The sequence below is a fragment of the Gossypium raimondii genome, chromosome 13 (genome assembly GCF_025698545.1).
Source record: "Gossypium raimondii isolate GPD5lz chromosome 13, ASM2569854v1, whole genome shotgun sequence".
NCBI classification, from domain to species: domain Eukaryota; kingdom Viridiplantae; phylum Streptophyta; class Magnoliopsida; order Malvales; family Malvaceae; genus Gossypium; species Gossypium raimondii.
Genome location: NC_068577.1, coordinates 57088654 through 57106139, shown reverse-complemented (window position 1 = coordinate 57106139; position 17486 = coordinate 57088654). Strand labels below are relative to the sequence as shown.

At 31.2% G+C, this 17486-nt stretch overlaps 2 protein-coding genes across 3 annotated transcripts; both read right to left on the bottom strand.

The window, feature by feature from the left end:
• Positions 1 to 7518: 7518 nt before the first annotated feature.
• Positions 7519 to 13033, bottom strand: LOC105783548 (F-box/kelch-repeat protein At1g55270). Of its 2 annotated transcripts, none has more exons than XM_052626271.1 (3): positions 12886 to 13033; positions 10818 to 10893; positions 7519 to 9843 (listed from the first exon to the last, which is right to left on the bottom strand). In XM_052626271.1, the coding sequence occupies exons 2-3, from the start codon at positions 10881 to 10883 to the stop codon at positions 8593 to 8595; spliced, it is 1317 nt and encodes a 438-aa protein (XP_052482231.1). In that variant the 5' UTR covers positions 10884 to 10893; positions 12886 to 13033; the 3' UTR covers positions 7519 to 8592. The 2 variants fall into 2 exon arrangements, with proteins under 2 accessions (XP_052482231.1, XP_012464528.1); XM_012609074.2 differs by lacking the exon at positions 12886 to 13033 and adding an exon at positions 10968 to 11251.
• Positions 12715 to 16544, bottom strand: LOC105782096 (F-box/kelch-repeat protein At1g55270). Its single transcript, XM_012606589.2, has 2 exons — positions 16267 to 16544; positions 12715 to 14481 (listed from the first exon to the last, which is right to left on the bottom strand). The coding sequence occupies exons 1-2, from the start codon at positions 16330 to 16332 to the stop codon at positions 13231 to 13233; spliced, it is 1317 nt and encodes a 438-aa protein (XP_012462043.1). The 5' UTR covers positions 16333 to 16544; the 3' UTR covers positions 12715 to 13230.
• Positions 16545 to 17486: the final 942 nt, after the last annotated feature.

Sequence of the window (17486 nt, the reverse complement as noted above, 5' to 3'; positions counted from 1 at the left end):
AAAGGTTTGTTTGAATATGATAAATTTTAATCATATCTGTTCTTTTTAAAATAATGTTTAGAATTATTCATAGTCCCTCCTAAACTTATAATTAAGAAGATAATACGCTTCAGCACGCACGAACTCACATCCTCCTACATTGATAATAATAATCATACCAATCGAACTATGTTACAGAAGTTATATTACATGAACGGACCTACGGGTTGAAGTGGCATTTACATTAAAAGACATTATTTTCATATTTAGTGGGAATTTTTTTTAAATCATCTTAATATTTTTTTGTGATTCATTTATTATAATTAATTATATGATAATTGTACTAAAAAAAGTTTTTGATTTTAAAATTCATTTAATGAAATTTGAGGTTTCGGAAATGGAAATTAATGACTTTTCATTTAGAAAAAAATAAAAATAAAAAGAGAGAAGAAATTGAGGGTGGTCCATGAAAGCATCATCAAAGTCTAATAAACAAGAATGATTAAAAGATGGAAGTAATTAAGACATTAGATGTGTCACGTTTCATCAACTGCAAGTGTCTGTCCTTGTTAACGTGTCGTGCTTAACCACCCTTTCTCCTCCTATTGTCTTTTCATCACTCCATCAAATCTCTAATATTACAAACTTAGTGATTCTAAAGTTTGAGGTTTTGATTTTTAAATATTTAAGTTGGAGTTTTGTTATATATATATATATATATAATTGTTTGAATTAGATCGGATTGATCGGTATAATCGATTGATTTGGGTAAAAAATCAATTGAATTGGTTTTTTATTTTTATTAATTTTTTAAGGGTAAATTATATTAATAGTCACCAACTGTGTGTGTGCGTTTTTTATCATTCAACTATAAAAAGTTACAAAATGATGCTCAACTATTCAATTTTATCTTTTATATCACTAGTTGGCCAACCTAAAAATAGAAACACCAAAAAATCCAAAGTAATTGGGTGGCCAAAAAAGATAAAATTGAATAGTTGAGTGGTTATTTTATAACTTTTCATAGTTGGGTGACCAAAAAATGAAATTTACTAATAGCTGGGTGGCTACTAATGTAGTTTACTCTTTTTTTAATAATTTATTTAATTGAACCAAATGGACTGATTGGATCAACGAATCAATGATTTGATGGCTCAACCACCAGTTCACTTCTGAAAACTTTGTTATATGTAATTGTCATTAGTTGATTAAAGGTGCTCATGGGTTGGGCTGGGTATCTAGACAAAATTTTCAAGCTCAAACCTAACTTGACCCAAAAAATGGACTTGTTTTTTTTGTCTAAACTCGTCCCAATATAAGAAAGGTAAACCTGAGCCTGACCTAACCGGTCCATATTTGTTTTTTTAGATTATCTTTATTTTAAAATATTTTAAAAAATATAATGCACTAAAAAATGTTAAAATAATAATTTTCTAAGACATTAAAAATACGTTAAAAAGTATTTATATTAAAAACTATTACCATAAATATAATAAATATTTTATTGTATTAAATATATTTTTAAAAATTTTATATTTTAGATTGGGTTAGTTGGCTAAGTTTTTTTTTTTTTTTTTAGATTTTGGGTAAGGGGTTTAGTTGTTATTGGGTTAGTGATTTAATATAAATATAAATATATATAATTATTATTTAACATGTATAATTAATATAACATTTTTTATAACATAATATATTTGGGTCAAATCAGATCAGGCTCGGGCAATATTTTTTGCCCAAGGCTTGTCCCATATAGAAAACGGGCTTTAAATTTTACCCAAACCCATTTTCTATGCCACGTATTTTGTCAAATCTCTCCCATTTTCGGATGGGCTTTCGGGCTTGAATAGATGGTCTGACCCATTAGCAGGTTTATTGTTGGCCTTGAGCTTCATCGTTCTCAATCATCATGGGTGGTTGATTGGATTAGACACGAAACAATGAGGTAGGTAGAGTCGTGGCCCCCTTGGTCAAATGAAAAATCTTATTAGTAATCTCTTTTAAGTATTAATCATTCAATTTAAATCTTTTAGTCATTTGAATCAAAGAATAAAAATATATATTTTTGACCCTCCTAAAAATTAATTATATTATCTAAATCCTTTTAAAATAAAAATTTTAACTTCAACCTTCTAAATATTTATGGAGTATTTGGTAAACAGAGTTTTGGGGTTTTTTTAGTTGATTTGGATACAGATAGAATATTGGGTTGTCAAACTCTCTAATTATAGTGTTTGGTGAATGAAGATTTGCAAGAGCTTGTTGAGCTAAAACCTCCAAAACAAAAAACGTTGGGATGAACAACTTTTTTCAACAACTGATTGGGAATGAGATATGTAGAATGACATACTGATCATGCTTGTTCAAAAATTACTCCATTTGTCACATGCTCTTAAACCTAATAGGGGTGCCAAGATAACAGTAACCTCCATTCTCTCATTTTCAATTTCACTCCCAAACTCCAAAGTAAATCTCAAAAAAAAAAATCCACTGTGAATCTACAAAAATCAACATTGCCACGAGAAATTTTTAGTCAAGCCCATTCATCTTTAAATATTTATGTACTCTTAATTTATTTTCAATTTACTTGTGTAAAATGATTTTTTATGCAACTTTATATTAATTGAAATATGCTACTTGACAAATTTATTCAATTTGTGACATAATTATCACTAATTTACGTACTAAGAACATGACATGATTATCACTAAGAATATATAGTTTACAATTATATTGATACACTATTAATATTTATCAATTTTCATAAGGTTAATATTTGCAAATAAGGAACTTAAGAAATAAATTTATTTAAATTAAATTTCCATAATGGATGTCTTAATTTATTGGTAATAGTATTTTATTTCAATAATTTCACCAAATAAAGATTAAAATATTATAAACAAATAAATACTTGACAATAAAATGTGTCATGTCTTTATTTGTCATTTTACACATATAAATTTTCCGCTATCAGCTAAGTTTTACTAAACACTTTTAAATAAAGAGTTAATAGAATCAATTGGTCAAATTAATTAACAGAATCAGTTGGTCAAACCAACCACTGCAATCATCAATCAGCTATTAACCAACTGCCAAACAGGGCCTTAGAATTTTTGGGTCAAACAGGGCAATAGAGTAACCCACTTAAGTGTTGTCGTCCTCAATGATGATTGTTGTGTGATTCGATTCTAGTAAAATATTTATTTATTTTGAGTACTAAGAGTGAGATAATTTAAAAAAAACCGAATATAGAATAGTTTTAATATTTGCTTCTGACACTTTATATTTTAAAACTATTATTTTACTTGTCTATAACTTTTAAAAGATAAATAAAATTATATTAATATATTTAAGTGAGATATTTATAAATTTATGTTTCAAATCTATATATCAAATGCAAAATATATTAGTCAAAGATATAAAATATTATCACCAAAAAATCATTATAACAACTCTGTTGTGTGTACACCAAGTCATGCTCTAATTAAAATGGATTTCTTTTGGCTAACTACTTTGACTTTGATTAAATGATGTTTGGATGATGAAATTTTGAAAGGTTATTTTTATAAATCATTGATGAATAAATGCTTTTGAATTGGTTTAATTGGATGAATCGATGATTTAATTAATTTAATTATAATTTTAAATTTTAAAAGGATTGAATTGATGCTATTTTTATTTTTATTTTTTATTTTATGAATTTTTAAAATTTATAATGGTTGAACTGATTATTCAACCGATTAAATCGAGAACCCGATAGTCTAACCAATTTGATAATTGTACTTAATGGCAAGATTGGTTCAAATCTCACCCTCTTTGGGTTATCTATTTAGATTTTATTCTAGTTTAAGTCTCGGCACAATGAATCCTATCTATATTTATTTTGGTATAGGTTTAGATATATTTTGGGCACCGTAGAAAAATAAGATTAAAATGTGCTATTAGTTTATACTATGCATAAGTTGTGGATCTAGTCTCAATACTTTAATTTGGTCATTTTAGTTTTTATATTTTTCAATTTTGAAATTTTAGTTTTGACTAAAAGTAACTGTTAAATTCATTAAGTTCTGCTATTTTCGAAATCTTACGTGGCAAGCAAATTATGCATGAAATGTCATGTGTTAGCTTGCTATTTCCACATATTACTCGCAAAAGGCCAAATAATAGATTTAATGGTTATTGCTTGCGTCAAGATTAAAATTTCAAAATTCGAAAAGTGTAGGAATTAAGAATGATCAAATTGGAGAACATGTAATAAACAACAACTTTACACATAGTACGGGGCTAATAGCAAAAGTTAACCAAACGAATTTAATTGCTACCATTGGATTAGTATGGGAATTTTAAATTTTAAGAAGTATAAGAACTAAATTTTGCCAAATCAAAGTATAAGGGCTAAATTAACAACTTACACATTATATAAAGACTAATAATAATTTGACCCAAAAATAAAAAAGAACAAATAAATATAAAAAAATTCTACTACTATCCGTGTAATAAATACTAACCCTTAAACTTGGACTTAAATAATTACAAATATGCTAATAAGGTCTTGTCGTTATTGGTTAAGATTGAGGTATTGAGTCTTTAAGTATTCAAGTTTGAGTCTTACTCAGACTTGATCATAGGTCGAGTCACTTGTCTAAGCTTGAAGATTTGCTTGAAAAGTGAGAGGGTTTGGACAAAAATATAGACTCGAAAAATGAGCTTGGACAAAAAAAAGACCCGTTTTTTAAACAGGTCGGGCCTCAAGTAAGATTTTTTGGCTCGAGCTCGGCTTGATCCGAATTTACCTAAATTTTTTTCATTGTTGTTTACTGTTGTTCGCTTCCATTTTGATGTTGTTTTCTTGCTATTTTGCTATTATATTACTATTATTTTTTTTGTTGTTGCTTGGATATTGTATAACTCTTGTTTTATTATTAATTTTACTATTATTTTAGTGACATATACTTGTTAAGTTGTAACTATCTTAGTGTTATTTAAATATAAAGATTTTTTTTAGTGTGTTTTCAATTTGTTGGAAAACATTTATTGATATATTATATTTTTAAAATTTATTTTTATATAAAAAATTAATATGGATGAGCGGAGTCGAGCTTGAGTTTATCATTTTTTTATCTGGGTCAGGTTTAGATAAAATTTTAGACTCATTTTTCGGGTCGGGCCTGATCCTAGAAAACAGGCCTAAAATTTTGCATTGGCCTAGCTCTAACCTAGCCCACAATCAGGTCTAGTCCCACCATATGTATCGATGTGTGGGTCTCTACTCTTTAGTCTTACAATATACATATGTCATGTGTGAGTTTTTTCGTTCTTTTCAGTTATTCATCTATCACTCTTTGTATTAATTTGATACTATATTATAATTAATCCAACATATATTTCTACTCATAAAAAAAAAGTGTAACTTTAAAAAAAAACAAAACCCAATTGAGGTGAACATAGGAGAAGTGTAGGTAGCATAAACATGTCCATGGCGAGACATAATGGGGAGGCGGCACGCTCAACGCATGCTAGCCAGATCCGCATGCATCATTGTAATTGAGACAAATAAACAATTGTTCTAAGTCATGTATCTTTTTATTGTCTCCAAAGATGGCAATAATCATGATGTCTCAACATTGTTCTTTCATTCACTAATGATTTTGTATTCTTGTAGTTGAAGAACTCTATTTTCTCTCATTTTTTATTTATTTTTAAATTTTGTTGAAATTAAAAAAAAAAGGTTTTGATAGGCATTGAAACAATAATCATTTTGAGATGTGTCCATAATTAACCACCTTTTTTTTCCTGTATAACATGCTTAGGGACCCATCAACCTTAAATAACCCAATTTAATATTGCTTTCACTCACGCTTCGCGTTGAGTTAATTGTTATTGTGAAAATAAACATAACATTGTAACGGACCTTAATCTAATAAAGAATTTTAACCGTGCTATAATGATAATTTACATCATTATTTTAATTAGAATAAAATATTTAGACTAACGAGTGACATTATAAAATTAAGAGATCAAAATATATCAAATCTCAAATTTGAGCGGAATATAATAATCATTCTTATAATCTAAAAAGTAGAGCTTTTAACGTTTAAAAGAAAAATTGGTGGAAGCCAACGGGAAAGATATTCAAAAGACATCTTCAAAGTGAAAAAGATTGCACTATTTTGCTAATGGTTGAGATATTTTTAACACTTTTTTTTAAGTTAATTTATTTTTTAAAATTCGTAATTATTCTTTTGAATAATGTTATTTTTTTGGATTGTAACGTGATTGAGTCACGTTACCATTTCCATGATTGGCTGACAGGTGGTAACCAAGTGAGTAGGTAAGCCCGGCTTAGGCCGCTCCTTGGTTGAATGGTTTAATTGCCTTTTCAAATCCTCTTAAATTTAATATTTTAATTTAATCTCCTTAAACTCTTCCATTAAATGGGAAATTTTCATTTTTGGCCTGTCTGAGAAAATCGTAATTCAATTTTAGTCATTTGAACACAATTCTTTTTTTTTTTTAGCTTTGGCTCCTCCAATTTTTTTAATTTTATCCCGACCCTTCAAAGTTATTGATTGATAGAGTTATCAAAGTGAGTGAATAGTTTTTTATGCCCCATGTCGCTATGTGATTGAGTCACGTTATTGTTGATAATTGATTGAAGGAGATCTAGAATGGAAAAAAAATAGTTTAAGTACCAAAATGTGAATGCATGTAAAGTTTAACTATCAATTTATCATTTAAGCTTGTAAGTTAATTTTGGGGTAGAGTTTAGTTGGGTTTGAAATGAGTATTGGGTATTTGAATATTAAGTATTGGATTTGTGTATTTTATTGATTAATTTGGATATAAATATATGTTTAGAATTTATTAAAAAATTTGATTTTTGCAAAAATCTATATATATATATATATATATCAAACAATCTTATTATATTTTGTAATTAATTTTAAGTCATATATCAAACAAATTTTATAACTTAAATTCAGTACTTAATTTTTCTAACACTTATTCTTTTAGCATTTTATTTTTCAATTTATTCTATTCAAATCAACTATTAGTCTTCTTTACAATACATATTACATTAATAATAATAATAATGTGGATCTAATTTTTTAAATATTTTTATACTTTTAATAATGTTAATAAATTATTTAATAATTTTATATTTTAACTTTTAAATATTAAAAATTAATTAAATTATTAATGTAATATCCATATCACAATCCATGTCAGAGACATTAATTTTGTTAAAATTTTAAAATACATTATACCAACATCTTTTGCAGAACATTTTTTGAAACCCAAACTAGTATTTTATAATAAAAAAAAGGAAAATTTTTGAATAAAAATTGTTCTTGAATAAAGACTGTTCCATGGATTGTTTTCAACATAAATGTTGTTTTGTAGTGATTATTTCGTTAAAATAGTTTATCATGAACAATGATTATGCTTAGGATAGCCTACATCCTTCTTACCAAAAACCACAAGCAAAGAACGAGAAATATATATATATATATAGTCTAAGTTTGCACAAGAACAGCGAGATGCATAGAACATAACTCTGAATAAAATTAAAAACATCCAACACAATGGACTGAATATCACCATCAACCAATCATCACCAACCCATGAATACAACCAATCAATGCAGCCCAATGAATCATTGAGATTTATCATTCAACACTTTTTTTTTTTTTTGCTTCTAATGGAAATGAACACTAAAATTATCTTGCATATTAAGTAGTGTTACCATGAAATATTAGCTTAAACGAATTTGGTCCGAGACTCAGTTTGGAAACCGAACAAAATGGTCTCTCTTCTTTCACTCCGAAGCTACGAATCAGATGCAAGAGCGGAACGTGATGAGGTTCCTATCTGTATTATCCACGACATGGATGACAAGGAGAGAAAGATAAGATTGAAATAAGGAAATCAATCCGAGGGTCACCAGCAACTTCTGCAACCAGCTTACCGGAATGAACCAAATACCACTGGGAAATGAAAACCAGAGGTGTCTAAGCTGTTTAGATAACGGGGATGGCACCTTCACATCTCTAGGTTTTTGATAAAATGAGCCAACTATATATTAACTCGAGTCGGACAAACCATGTACACTTCAAAGCTTCTCAAAGATTGCATGCTGCAAAATGATAAAGATCTCCAAAAGACTGGTCCTAAGCCCAAATGAACAAGATTTACAAGTATTTGCTCTCTTCAAAAAATGTAAAGAAATAACTTCATAATTCAATAGCAGAGATCAACAGTGAACCACCTCACCTGCATATGCACCATGGGATAAAAATCCAAGCTGTTCTTCAACTTCAATATCTCAAAAAAGCCCTTGGTTGTCTTCATTGTTTCACTTCTTCGAGTTAATCAAAAAGCGGAACATTCTTAATGTGGATATCGATCCCCTCCCCTGGTGGGTCACCATTGATATCAATCACCATAGCGAGAATAAAAACATCAGGAAAGGTAACAGAAAAAAAATTCATCTTTTTCCACTCAGTAGGTGCTGAACCTCGACTTGTTAAACGAATAAACTTTTGAAATCCGACTACCAAGGCATAAACCAATGCAGGAAAGTTTAACATGGAACGTAAATCATAGTCCCCCTTCTCATGCTTGAAGCACTTGACAGTGAACAATATGACTTCTCAAGCCACTTCGGCCTGCTATACTTGACCATATATTTGTAAATAGTGTCCTGAAATGACCTCTGCCACCGATGTTTTCCCAAAGCTGAGGGTTGCTTTCAACCTGTTTGTCTGGACTGGAAACATCAACGAGACTTATGCTCATATTATTGCGAATGATACAAAGCTTGCCATTGAGAGGGACTAGGCCAGCAGCCTCCAAAACTCTAGAATTCCCTAAATGGAGCTTACTATCAATAAATTTATTCCATGAATCTGTGGCTCCATCATACACCCTAAGCTTGCATCCATCACGGCAATCCAGCGCATAGAGCTGTCCATTTAAAGAGATACTAGGGTTGCGCCAACCAGAAATCATCCCGCCACTAACAGGAGACCAGGAATTAGATTCAGGATCATATGCTTCACTCATAACCTCACGATGAGACCCAAGACCTTTTACAAACCACTTTCCATCATAAACTACCCCAATGAAAGGTACCATAGCAGTGCTCATATCTTGAACAAAACTCCATCTGTTCTTGTTAGGATCATAAACTTCAGCAGATCGTAAAGTCCTATGAATTCCTTCACATTCTCCACCAGCCACATAAAGGCAATTATTTATCACACAGGAACCAAAGAAATGACGTTTTCGAAGCATATCTGGTGCTCTATGCCACTTGTTTGTCCGAGCACTATAGAAAATAACACGTCTCATTGAACCCCTTTGTCGGTCCTTTCCTCCAAACAAGTACAAGTGGCAACCACTTAGAACAGCACAACCAAAACCAACTGCCTCAGAATACTCCCTTGGAACTGGAGGAAGTGGCTGCCACAGCTGATGCATAGGGTCAAATGCATTCCATGATATCTTACCATCACGATCTCGTTTGAAAACATAAACCCACTCTTCTGCCATTCCAAGACTTTTCCTAAGAGAATAAAAGAAATTCCCAGCCAGAAGGCGATACCATCTCTTACAAACTACACGGAGTTTTCGGTGTTCAGCACGAGGAACTCGAATCAGACATGCAATGGCAAGATCATCAGGAAGGCCAGGGAGAAGAGGTGGCTGGACTCGAGTCCTCTCTCTGCGAGAGTTTTTACTCTTGTGTGCATTGGGATTGATATCAGGCTGAATACAAAGCTTCGACCCTGGGACAAATTTTCTTGCCTCAGCAACTGTCTTCAATCCAGAATCCACTTTACAATAGCATGATACAGAATCAACCTGCAAAAGTTTTCCAGTTAGGAAAGAAACAATGAACATCTGAAAATTACTCTCAAGTGTGTTCAAATCCACGTCTTCCAGGTTGTGTAATAGCAACAACGCCAACCGAGCTAAGACTCAATTGAAAACATATTGATAAATATTGAACCTGAGTATAAGCTAATGATACTGTTTATCAAGAACAAAGCTACAATCTGCATATGCATTTATATCCTTAGAAAACTATGAGGAACCTACACACAGGCTCCGCCATGGTTCTTCCTCAATGATGCAAGTAGCAAATTAGCAGATAAAGAGTATACAAATAAAGCCAGTCAACAAACCGCCAAGCACTATTTCCTTTTAATTTTTTTTTTTTTTTGTATCATCTAACAAACAAATAAATTTTATTAATGTCCAACAAAGTAATACAATAGTTGTAACTAAAGAAAGTTCAATATCACTCAAATTTTAATTCTCTTTCAAGCCAAGCATAATTTCGGACCAAATTCGATTCTCTTTCAAGCAGAAATAAAATAAAAATCTTCAACAAATTCACTCTCAAAAGGCAAAGTTGCAAGTTACAAAAGAAAGTCAAAATGGAAAATCGGTTCCTATTTAAATGTTCATAGATCCCAAATGACCACAAACACACAAGAAATGGTAGTTTGGTTCAAAAAGATTTGATCTTGGAATCAATAGCCAAAGAACAACACAATGATAAAATAGCAGAACTCCCACAATCAGTAAACAGAAAAACTAAAACCTTCAAAAAAATAATAAAATAATAATGAAGAACCCATAGTATAGCACACTAAGCTCTTTCAAAGTCTCAAACTTTGGAATCCCACTTTCTCAATTAACTACAATTCTCAATCTGGGTATCTTCAAACCAGGTTTTCAACAAATTCATCAGCTGTTTATCTCTAAAATAAACAATAAGTTTCACCTAAAAAATGGGGGGGGGGGGGAGAAGGTGAGGTTTTGGAACTTACCAATGGAGCTTGAACTCGAAACCCTCTAAGAGCATTAGATGACTGTTGAGAAATAGATTGGTCCATGCTTTAAAACCTAAGATTTCATAGAGAATAATCAAAATCTATTATAAATCTAACACCTTTAAAGAAACCCAGATCGAAAAATACCCAATTTAAGAGATTTTAATACTCAGATTCTCATCATCTTCTTCTCAACCTTAAAAATTAAATTTTTAGTGATAGTAAGTACAAAAGAAAACCGACTTTACTTGCTTCTTTTGTTTCTTTTCTTGTCATTTTATTTCCTCGTACTTCTTTCAATAAAATAGAAACAAATTTTCATTTTTTAAATAATTTTTCCTCTCTCTGCTATCAAAAATATATATATTTTTCCCATCTCAAACTCAAAGTCCCAAACATGGCAGGCTAGATCTGTTGCTTTCTGTTAAATGAAATATTTTAAAATGAAGTTATAATTGAATGGTTAAATTATTAATTTTCGATTTATTAATAATTAAAAAATTATAAATTATTTTTGAATTTTGTATTTTTAAATTTTAGCCATTCATTAAGAAATTAATTTAATTTTTTTGTAAGTACCGATATTTCGACCGATCAATTTGATCTAATTTTAATAACACTGGTTAAATTTGTTTTAAGTATAGGATTAGCCATAAAATTGTTTCAATATCTTAAAAAATTTAGATAAAAATATTTGGGAAAAATAAGAAATTTGAAAAAAATTAATTCAAATAAAATATGGATGAATTTAGACTGAGACTCAAGCTCAACAGGAGCATATTTATTTTTTAATTATGTAATATATTAAAATATCTTATTTGTATATATTATATAGTTTATTTTATATAAAAATTAAATTATAATAATATAAATATTAAAAATATATGTTAAATTGTTTATTTTAAAATTTAATTAAAATATATTAAATTATTAAATATTGTAGCCCTAAAATAGATTTAATTTAATCATTTATAAATATGAATGCCTTTGAATAAAATTTAATACCTATATTTATTTTAGACTGAATTAAACTGAATATAGAAATGAGAAATTAAGATTTCATTTAATGTTAGATATTTGTTCAATTAGTAGCATTAAATTTGGGTGAATTTAATTTTAATGTTAAATAATTTTTAGTGTCTTTGAAGTTTGCATGATGTCTTTAATTGTTAATCTTTACTTTAAATGGAGCAAGAGATTGAAACTCTGGTTAGATTTTTTTTTTCTTAGTAAATTTATATTTGATTACTCAAGTTTAAAAAGTCATAAAATTATCGTTAAAATATTCAAAAATTTGCATTTAAATCAATCTTACGGTCAATGTAAGAAATTGGTGAAGAAAGTTGTTTACATTTTGACTCGTAGGTTCATAACGTTCAAAGTTATTTCATGAAAAAAAATTGTAAGAGAGGGAAAGAGAGTTTTCGATTGGTGTAAACGGTGCAAACAGAAAAGGTCATGCAGCAACGATTTTAATAGTTTAACGACTTAAATGAAGTTTTCAAATAATTCAGTTGCCATTTTGTAACTTTTTGAAGTTAAGCGACCAAAATACAAACTTATTAATAGTTTAGTAACCTTGGATGTAGTTTACCCATAGAATGAATTAAAAGGCTAATTAATTTTCATAAAAACCACTTAAGAAATTTTTTATTTATTAGAATTTTTAAATTTAATTGTTATGTTTTAAAAGAAAATTTATTTCTTTATTTGATCAAACTCAAAAAATATATTATAAAATATTATTTTATCACATACTAATTAATATTTCCAAGTAATAAAGTGGGAGAAAATTCTTTTGAAAAACATATAAATTTATTAAGAAGAAAGCCATTTTTCTCTTAAAAAGGATAGTTTTAAAATATTTAAATTAAAATTTTAATTTAAGAAATAATTAGACATAAACATCTTTATAAATATCTAATAAATATATGCTTGTACATCTCAAAGACTAACATGCTACAAAAAGATATAAAAAGTTCTCACAAAAAAGACCAATTCTAAGCCCAAATGACTAAGATTTACAAGTATCTGCTTGCTCTCTTCATAAATGTAAAGAAATTACCTCAAAATATCAACAGTGAACCACCTCACCTGCAAATGCACCATGGGATAACATCCAAGCTGTGTTACTCGATATCTCGAAAGCACCCTTGGTCATTGAGTCTGTCACAAGCAAAACATTCTTAATGTTGGATATCAGTCCCCTCCCCCGGTGGGTCACCGTTGATATCAATCGCCATTGCAAGAATAAGAACATCATGAAAGGTAACAGAAGAATATATATTCAGCTTTTCCATTCAGGAGGTGTGCTGAGCTGAACCACAAAATGTCGGTATACAAAAAAAGATTTGAATAAAAAAAATGCAGGAAACTTTAACATGGATAAAAGAATTATAATTCCCCTTTTTCATGCTTGAAGAACCTGACAGTGAACGATATGACTTCTCAAGCTACTTCGGCCTGCTATACTCGACCATATATTTGTAAAGAGAGTCCTGAAATGACCTCTACTGGCAATGTTTTCCCAAAGCTGAGGGTTGCTTTCGACCTGTTTGTCTGGACTGGAAACATCAACGAGACTTACGCTCATGTTATTGCGAATGATACAAAGTTTGCCATTGAGAGGAACTAAGCCAGCAGCTTCCAAAGCTCGAGAACTCCCGAAATGGAGCTTACTATCAATAAATTTATTCCATGAATCTGTGGCTCCATCATACACCCTAAGCTTACATCCATCACGGCAATCCAGGGCATAGAGCTTTCCATTTAAAGAGATACTAGGGTTGCGCCAACCAGAAACCATCCCATTACTAACAGCAGACCAGGAATTAGATTCAGGATCGTATGCTTCGCTCATAACTTCGCGATGAGACCCCAGACCTTTTACAAACCACTTTCCATCGTAAACTACCCCAATGAAAGGTACCATAGCAGTGCTCATATCTTGAACAAAACTCCATCTGTTCTTGTTAGGATCATAAACTTCAGCAGAGCGTAAAGTCCTATGAATTCCATCACATTCTCCGCCAGCCACATAAAGGCGGTTATTTATTACACAGGAACCAAAGAAATGACGTTTTCGAAGCATACCTGGTGCTCTGTGCCACTTGTTTGTCCGAGCACTATAGAAAACAACTCGTCTCATTGACCCCCTTAGTGGATCCTTTCCCCCAAACAAGTACAGGTGGAAGCCACTTAGAACGGCACAACCAAAACCAAGTGCCTCAGAGTACTCCCTTGGAACAGGAGGAAGTGGCTGCCATAGCTGATGGATAGGATCGAAGGCATTCCATGATATCTTTCCATCACGATCTCTTTTCAAGACATAAACCCACTCTTCTGCCATTCCAAGACTTTTCCTAAGAGAAAAAAAGAAGTTACCAGCCAAAAGGTGATACCATTTCTTACAAACTAGGCGGAGTTTTCTGTGTTCAGCATGAGGAACTCGAATCAGACATGCAATGGCAAGATCGTCAGGAAGGCCAGGGAGGAGAGGTGGCTGGACTCGACTCCTCTCTTTGCGAGAGCTTTTACTCTTGTGAGCATTGGGATTGATATCAGGCTGGATACAAAGCTTTGATCCCGGGACAAATTTTCTTGCCTCAACAACTGTCTTCAATCCAGAATCCACTTTACAATAGCAAGATACAGAATCAACCTGAAAAAGTTTGTAAATGAACATCAGAATATGATAAAGATGTACAGCAGGAAAATTTTGAGAAACTATTCATATTGGATCCATCATTAATCATTCATTGTGCCTACCTTACTTGCAATTCGTGCACTTATATAGAATGTCAACAAATGGCAGCAAATTTTATCATTTCCTGATGAAACAAAAGCTTTCACATTTTCTCAAGAAAAAACAGAAGTGACCAGTTGATCAACTCCTACCCTGATTATCGGTTTGTTTCTTATGAAAAGCTGTTTAAGATAGCGTGGCATGTGCTAGATGTCCACATTGTGACAAGAGAATTCTACCTAAAGCTTCAGAGGCTGAAGGCAAGTTATGAGTCCACAGGTGTCGTTCAATATGCTATTTAAGTTGACCTACCTTGATGGTAAGATCTTCCTTCAACTAAAAAACAATTAAATTTAACTTCCTATGTTAGGCAGGAGATCAAATTCTTGAGGAACACTCCAATGAATTTACACAAGAGGAAGTACACACAACAATTTATCAGCCTCAGTCCAGAAATTAAGCATTTAAGTTTCGAACATTTGAGGGCATCACCAAACCTAAAAGCTTGAAATGATAGAGATGGCCAACTAATATATACTAATATGAATCCTTGACATGACCTGTCACAAACAAATGAGGCGGGACATTGCATGTTAGTACCATCTAAGGGATTAACATCATAAGTGCTGGAGTCTCTGGATCCCCAAACACAGAATCACCAGATAAAATAGGCTTCGAACATATCAGATAACTATTGAACCTGAGTGCAAGCTAATGGTTTAGAGCCAACAACTCCTTTAGGGTTTCTTTTCGGTACATTGACCTTTAACAAATTATTTTGACTGCTTAGTATAAACACATTGGTTCATTGATAAGATCTGTCGCCTGCATAATTATTTGCTGTGATGAGATAATTAGTAAACAGAATTGCAAGTGAAATGTTCCCTTTTATTGAGAAAATCACATCAATCATGCAATACAATTAACCAAGTCCAAACAAAACTGTTTATCAAGAACGAAGCCACAATCTACCCCTCATAGAAAACTAAGAAGAACCCACAGAGGCTCCTCCATAGTTCTTCCTATATAATGGTAGTAGCAAATTGGAAGATAACTTAAGAGTATATAAATAAAGCCAGGCAACAAAATGCAGAGCACTATCTCTTAAGTAATCACTCTTTAAAATATCAACTAAAAGAAGAAAAGGCATATGAACAATACCAAAGCCAGCATAATTTAGGACCAAATTCCATTCCCTTTCAAGCAGAAACAAAATAAAATCTTCATCAAAATTGAACAGAAAAAAGACTCCAAAGCTTTATATGAAAGGAACATAAAACGCCTAAGCTGCAGGAGTTTAAAATGCAGAATCGAAATACATAGCATAAAATCTGAAAAAGCCGAAGTTGCAAACTACAAAAGAAAACAAAAATAGAAAAATGGTGTTCCTGTTTATGCATTCATAAATCTCAAAATTGCCGCCAAAACAATGGTAGATAACGTTAAACACAAAGAACCCATTTTACAGCACACTAAGCCCCTATCAAATTCTAGAATTTTAGAATCCCAATTTCCCTATTAAGTAACAATTCTCAATCTGGGTATCTTCAAATTTTCATTAAAACTAAAACCCAGAAAAGCAAACACCATGGGTATATTCAAATTCATGTTTTCATTGAATTCATCAACAGTGTATCTCATAAAAAATTAAAAGAAATGGAATAAAAAAAAGAAGAAGAAGAAGATAAAGTTGGAGCTTACCAATGGAGCTTGAACTCGAAACCCTCTGAGAGCATTAGATGACTGATGTGAAACAGATTGTTCCATGATTTAAAACCTAAGATTCATGGATAAGAATCAAAACCTACTATAATTTAATTCCTTTTAAGAAACCCCAATCTCATCATCAACTCATCATCCTCAAACCCTTAAAAAAGAATTAAATTTGGCAAAGTCTTTAAAGTCTTAACTGAAGAGTAAACACGCAAGCGGCATAGCTGGTGATGGACCCAATTTCACCAACTAACTTCTTTAAATTTTGGGTTTCCTTCAATTTTTCATTTAATGTTAAGATTTTCTTGAGTGAATTTTAATTTTAATTTTAATTTTAATCAATGACAAAAAGTCTTATTACAAGACAAACAAGTTTGAATGACTTTTCATTGTTTACAATTGTCGAGTCAAAACTAGAGGTGCTCATGGGCGGGCCGGGTTGGGTTTGGGCCGAGCCCAGAAATATTTTCAGCTCGCATCTTAGGCTCGGGCCCGGCCCGGGACGAAATATAGGCTTGAAATTTTGTCCAGACTCGGCCCGAGAAAAATTCTTAATCCCGACCCGACCCGGCCTATTTTTTAATAAACACCAAAATTTATTTTAAAAATAAAAAATAAAAAAAGTATTTTAAAAATATTTTAAAAATAAATAATAAAAAATAAAAATATTTATTATATATTCGGGCCGGGCCCGGGCCAAAAAAAGTGGTGCCCGAGGCCCGGCCCGTTTTCTAAACGAGCCTCGTTTTTTTGCCCAAACTCATATTTCGGACCTATATTTTTACCCGAACCCTCCCATATTTCGGGCCGCGCCGGGCCGCCCCGCCCATGAGCACCCCTAATCAAAACCCACTTTAAAGGGTGGTGTAAGAGAGAGAAATTAAAAATTATTCACTTGAACTACACTAACAATCATTCTGATTATAAATAAATTTTTATTTTGATCACTTAATTATTAAAAATTACAAAATAGTTATCTAACTATTTAATTTGGTCTTTTTGGCCATCAGCTCGGTAAGGGTAGCAGCTTTTAAAATTGAAATAACACCAATTGTAACTCTCAACATTTACACATTGTGTAATTTAGTCTTTTTTATAGCTTTTCTTTTCTTTGTGACATTGAGAGTTAAGTTTAAACGAATAAGAAAATATGAAAACTGTTATTTTGGATTTCTAGGTGTTTCTTTTTTTTTTTCAATCAATTTTAG

Coding starts and splice junctions, on each gene's coding strand:
- LOC105783548 (XM_052626271.1), bottom strand. CDS start 10,883: ATGGACCAATCTATTTCTCAACAGTCATCTAATGCTCTTAGAGGGTTT. Junction 9,844..10,817: donor TTCGAGTTCAAGCTCCATTG/GTAAGTTCCAAA, acceptor AAACTTTTGCAG/GTTGATTCTGTATCATGCTA.
- LOC105782096 (XM_012606589.2), bottom strand. CDS start 16,332: ATGGAACAATCTGTTTCACATCAGTCATCTAATGCTCTCAGAGGGTTT. Junction 14,482..16,266: donor TTCGAGTTCAAGCTCCATTG/GTAAGCTCCAAC, acceptor AAACTTTTTCAG/GTTGATTCTGTATCTTGCTA.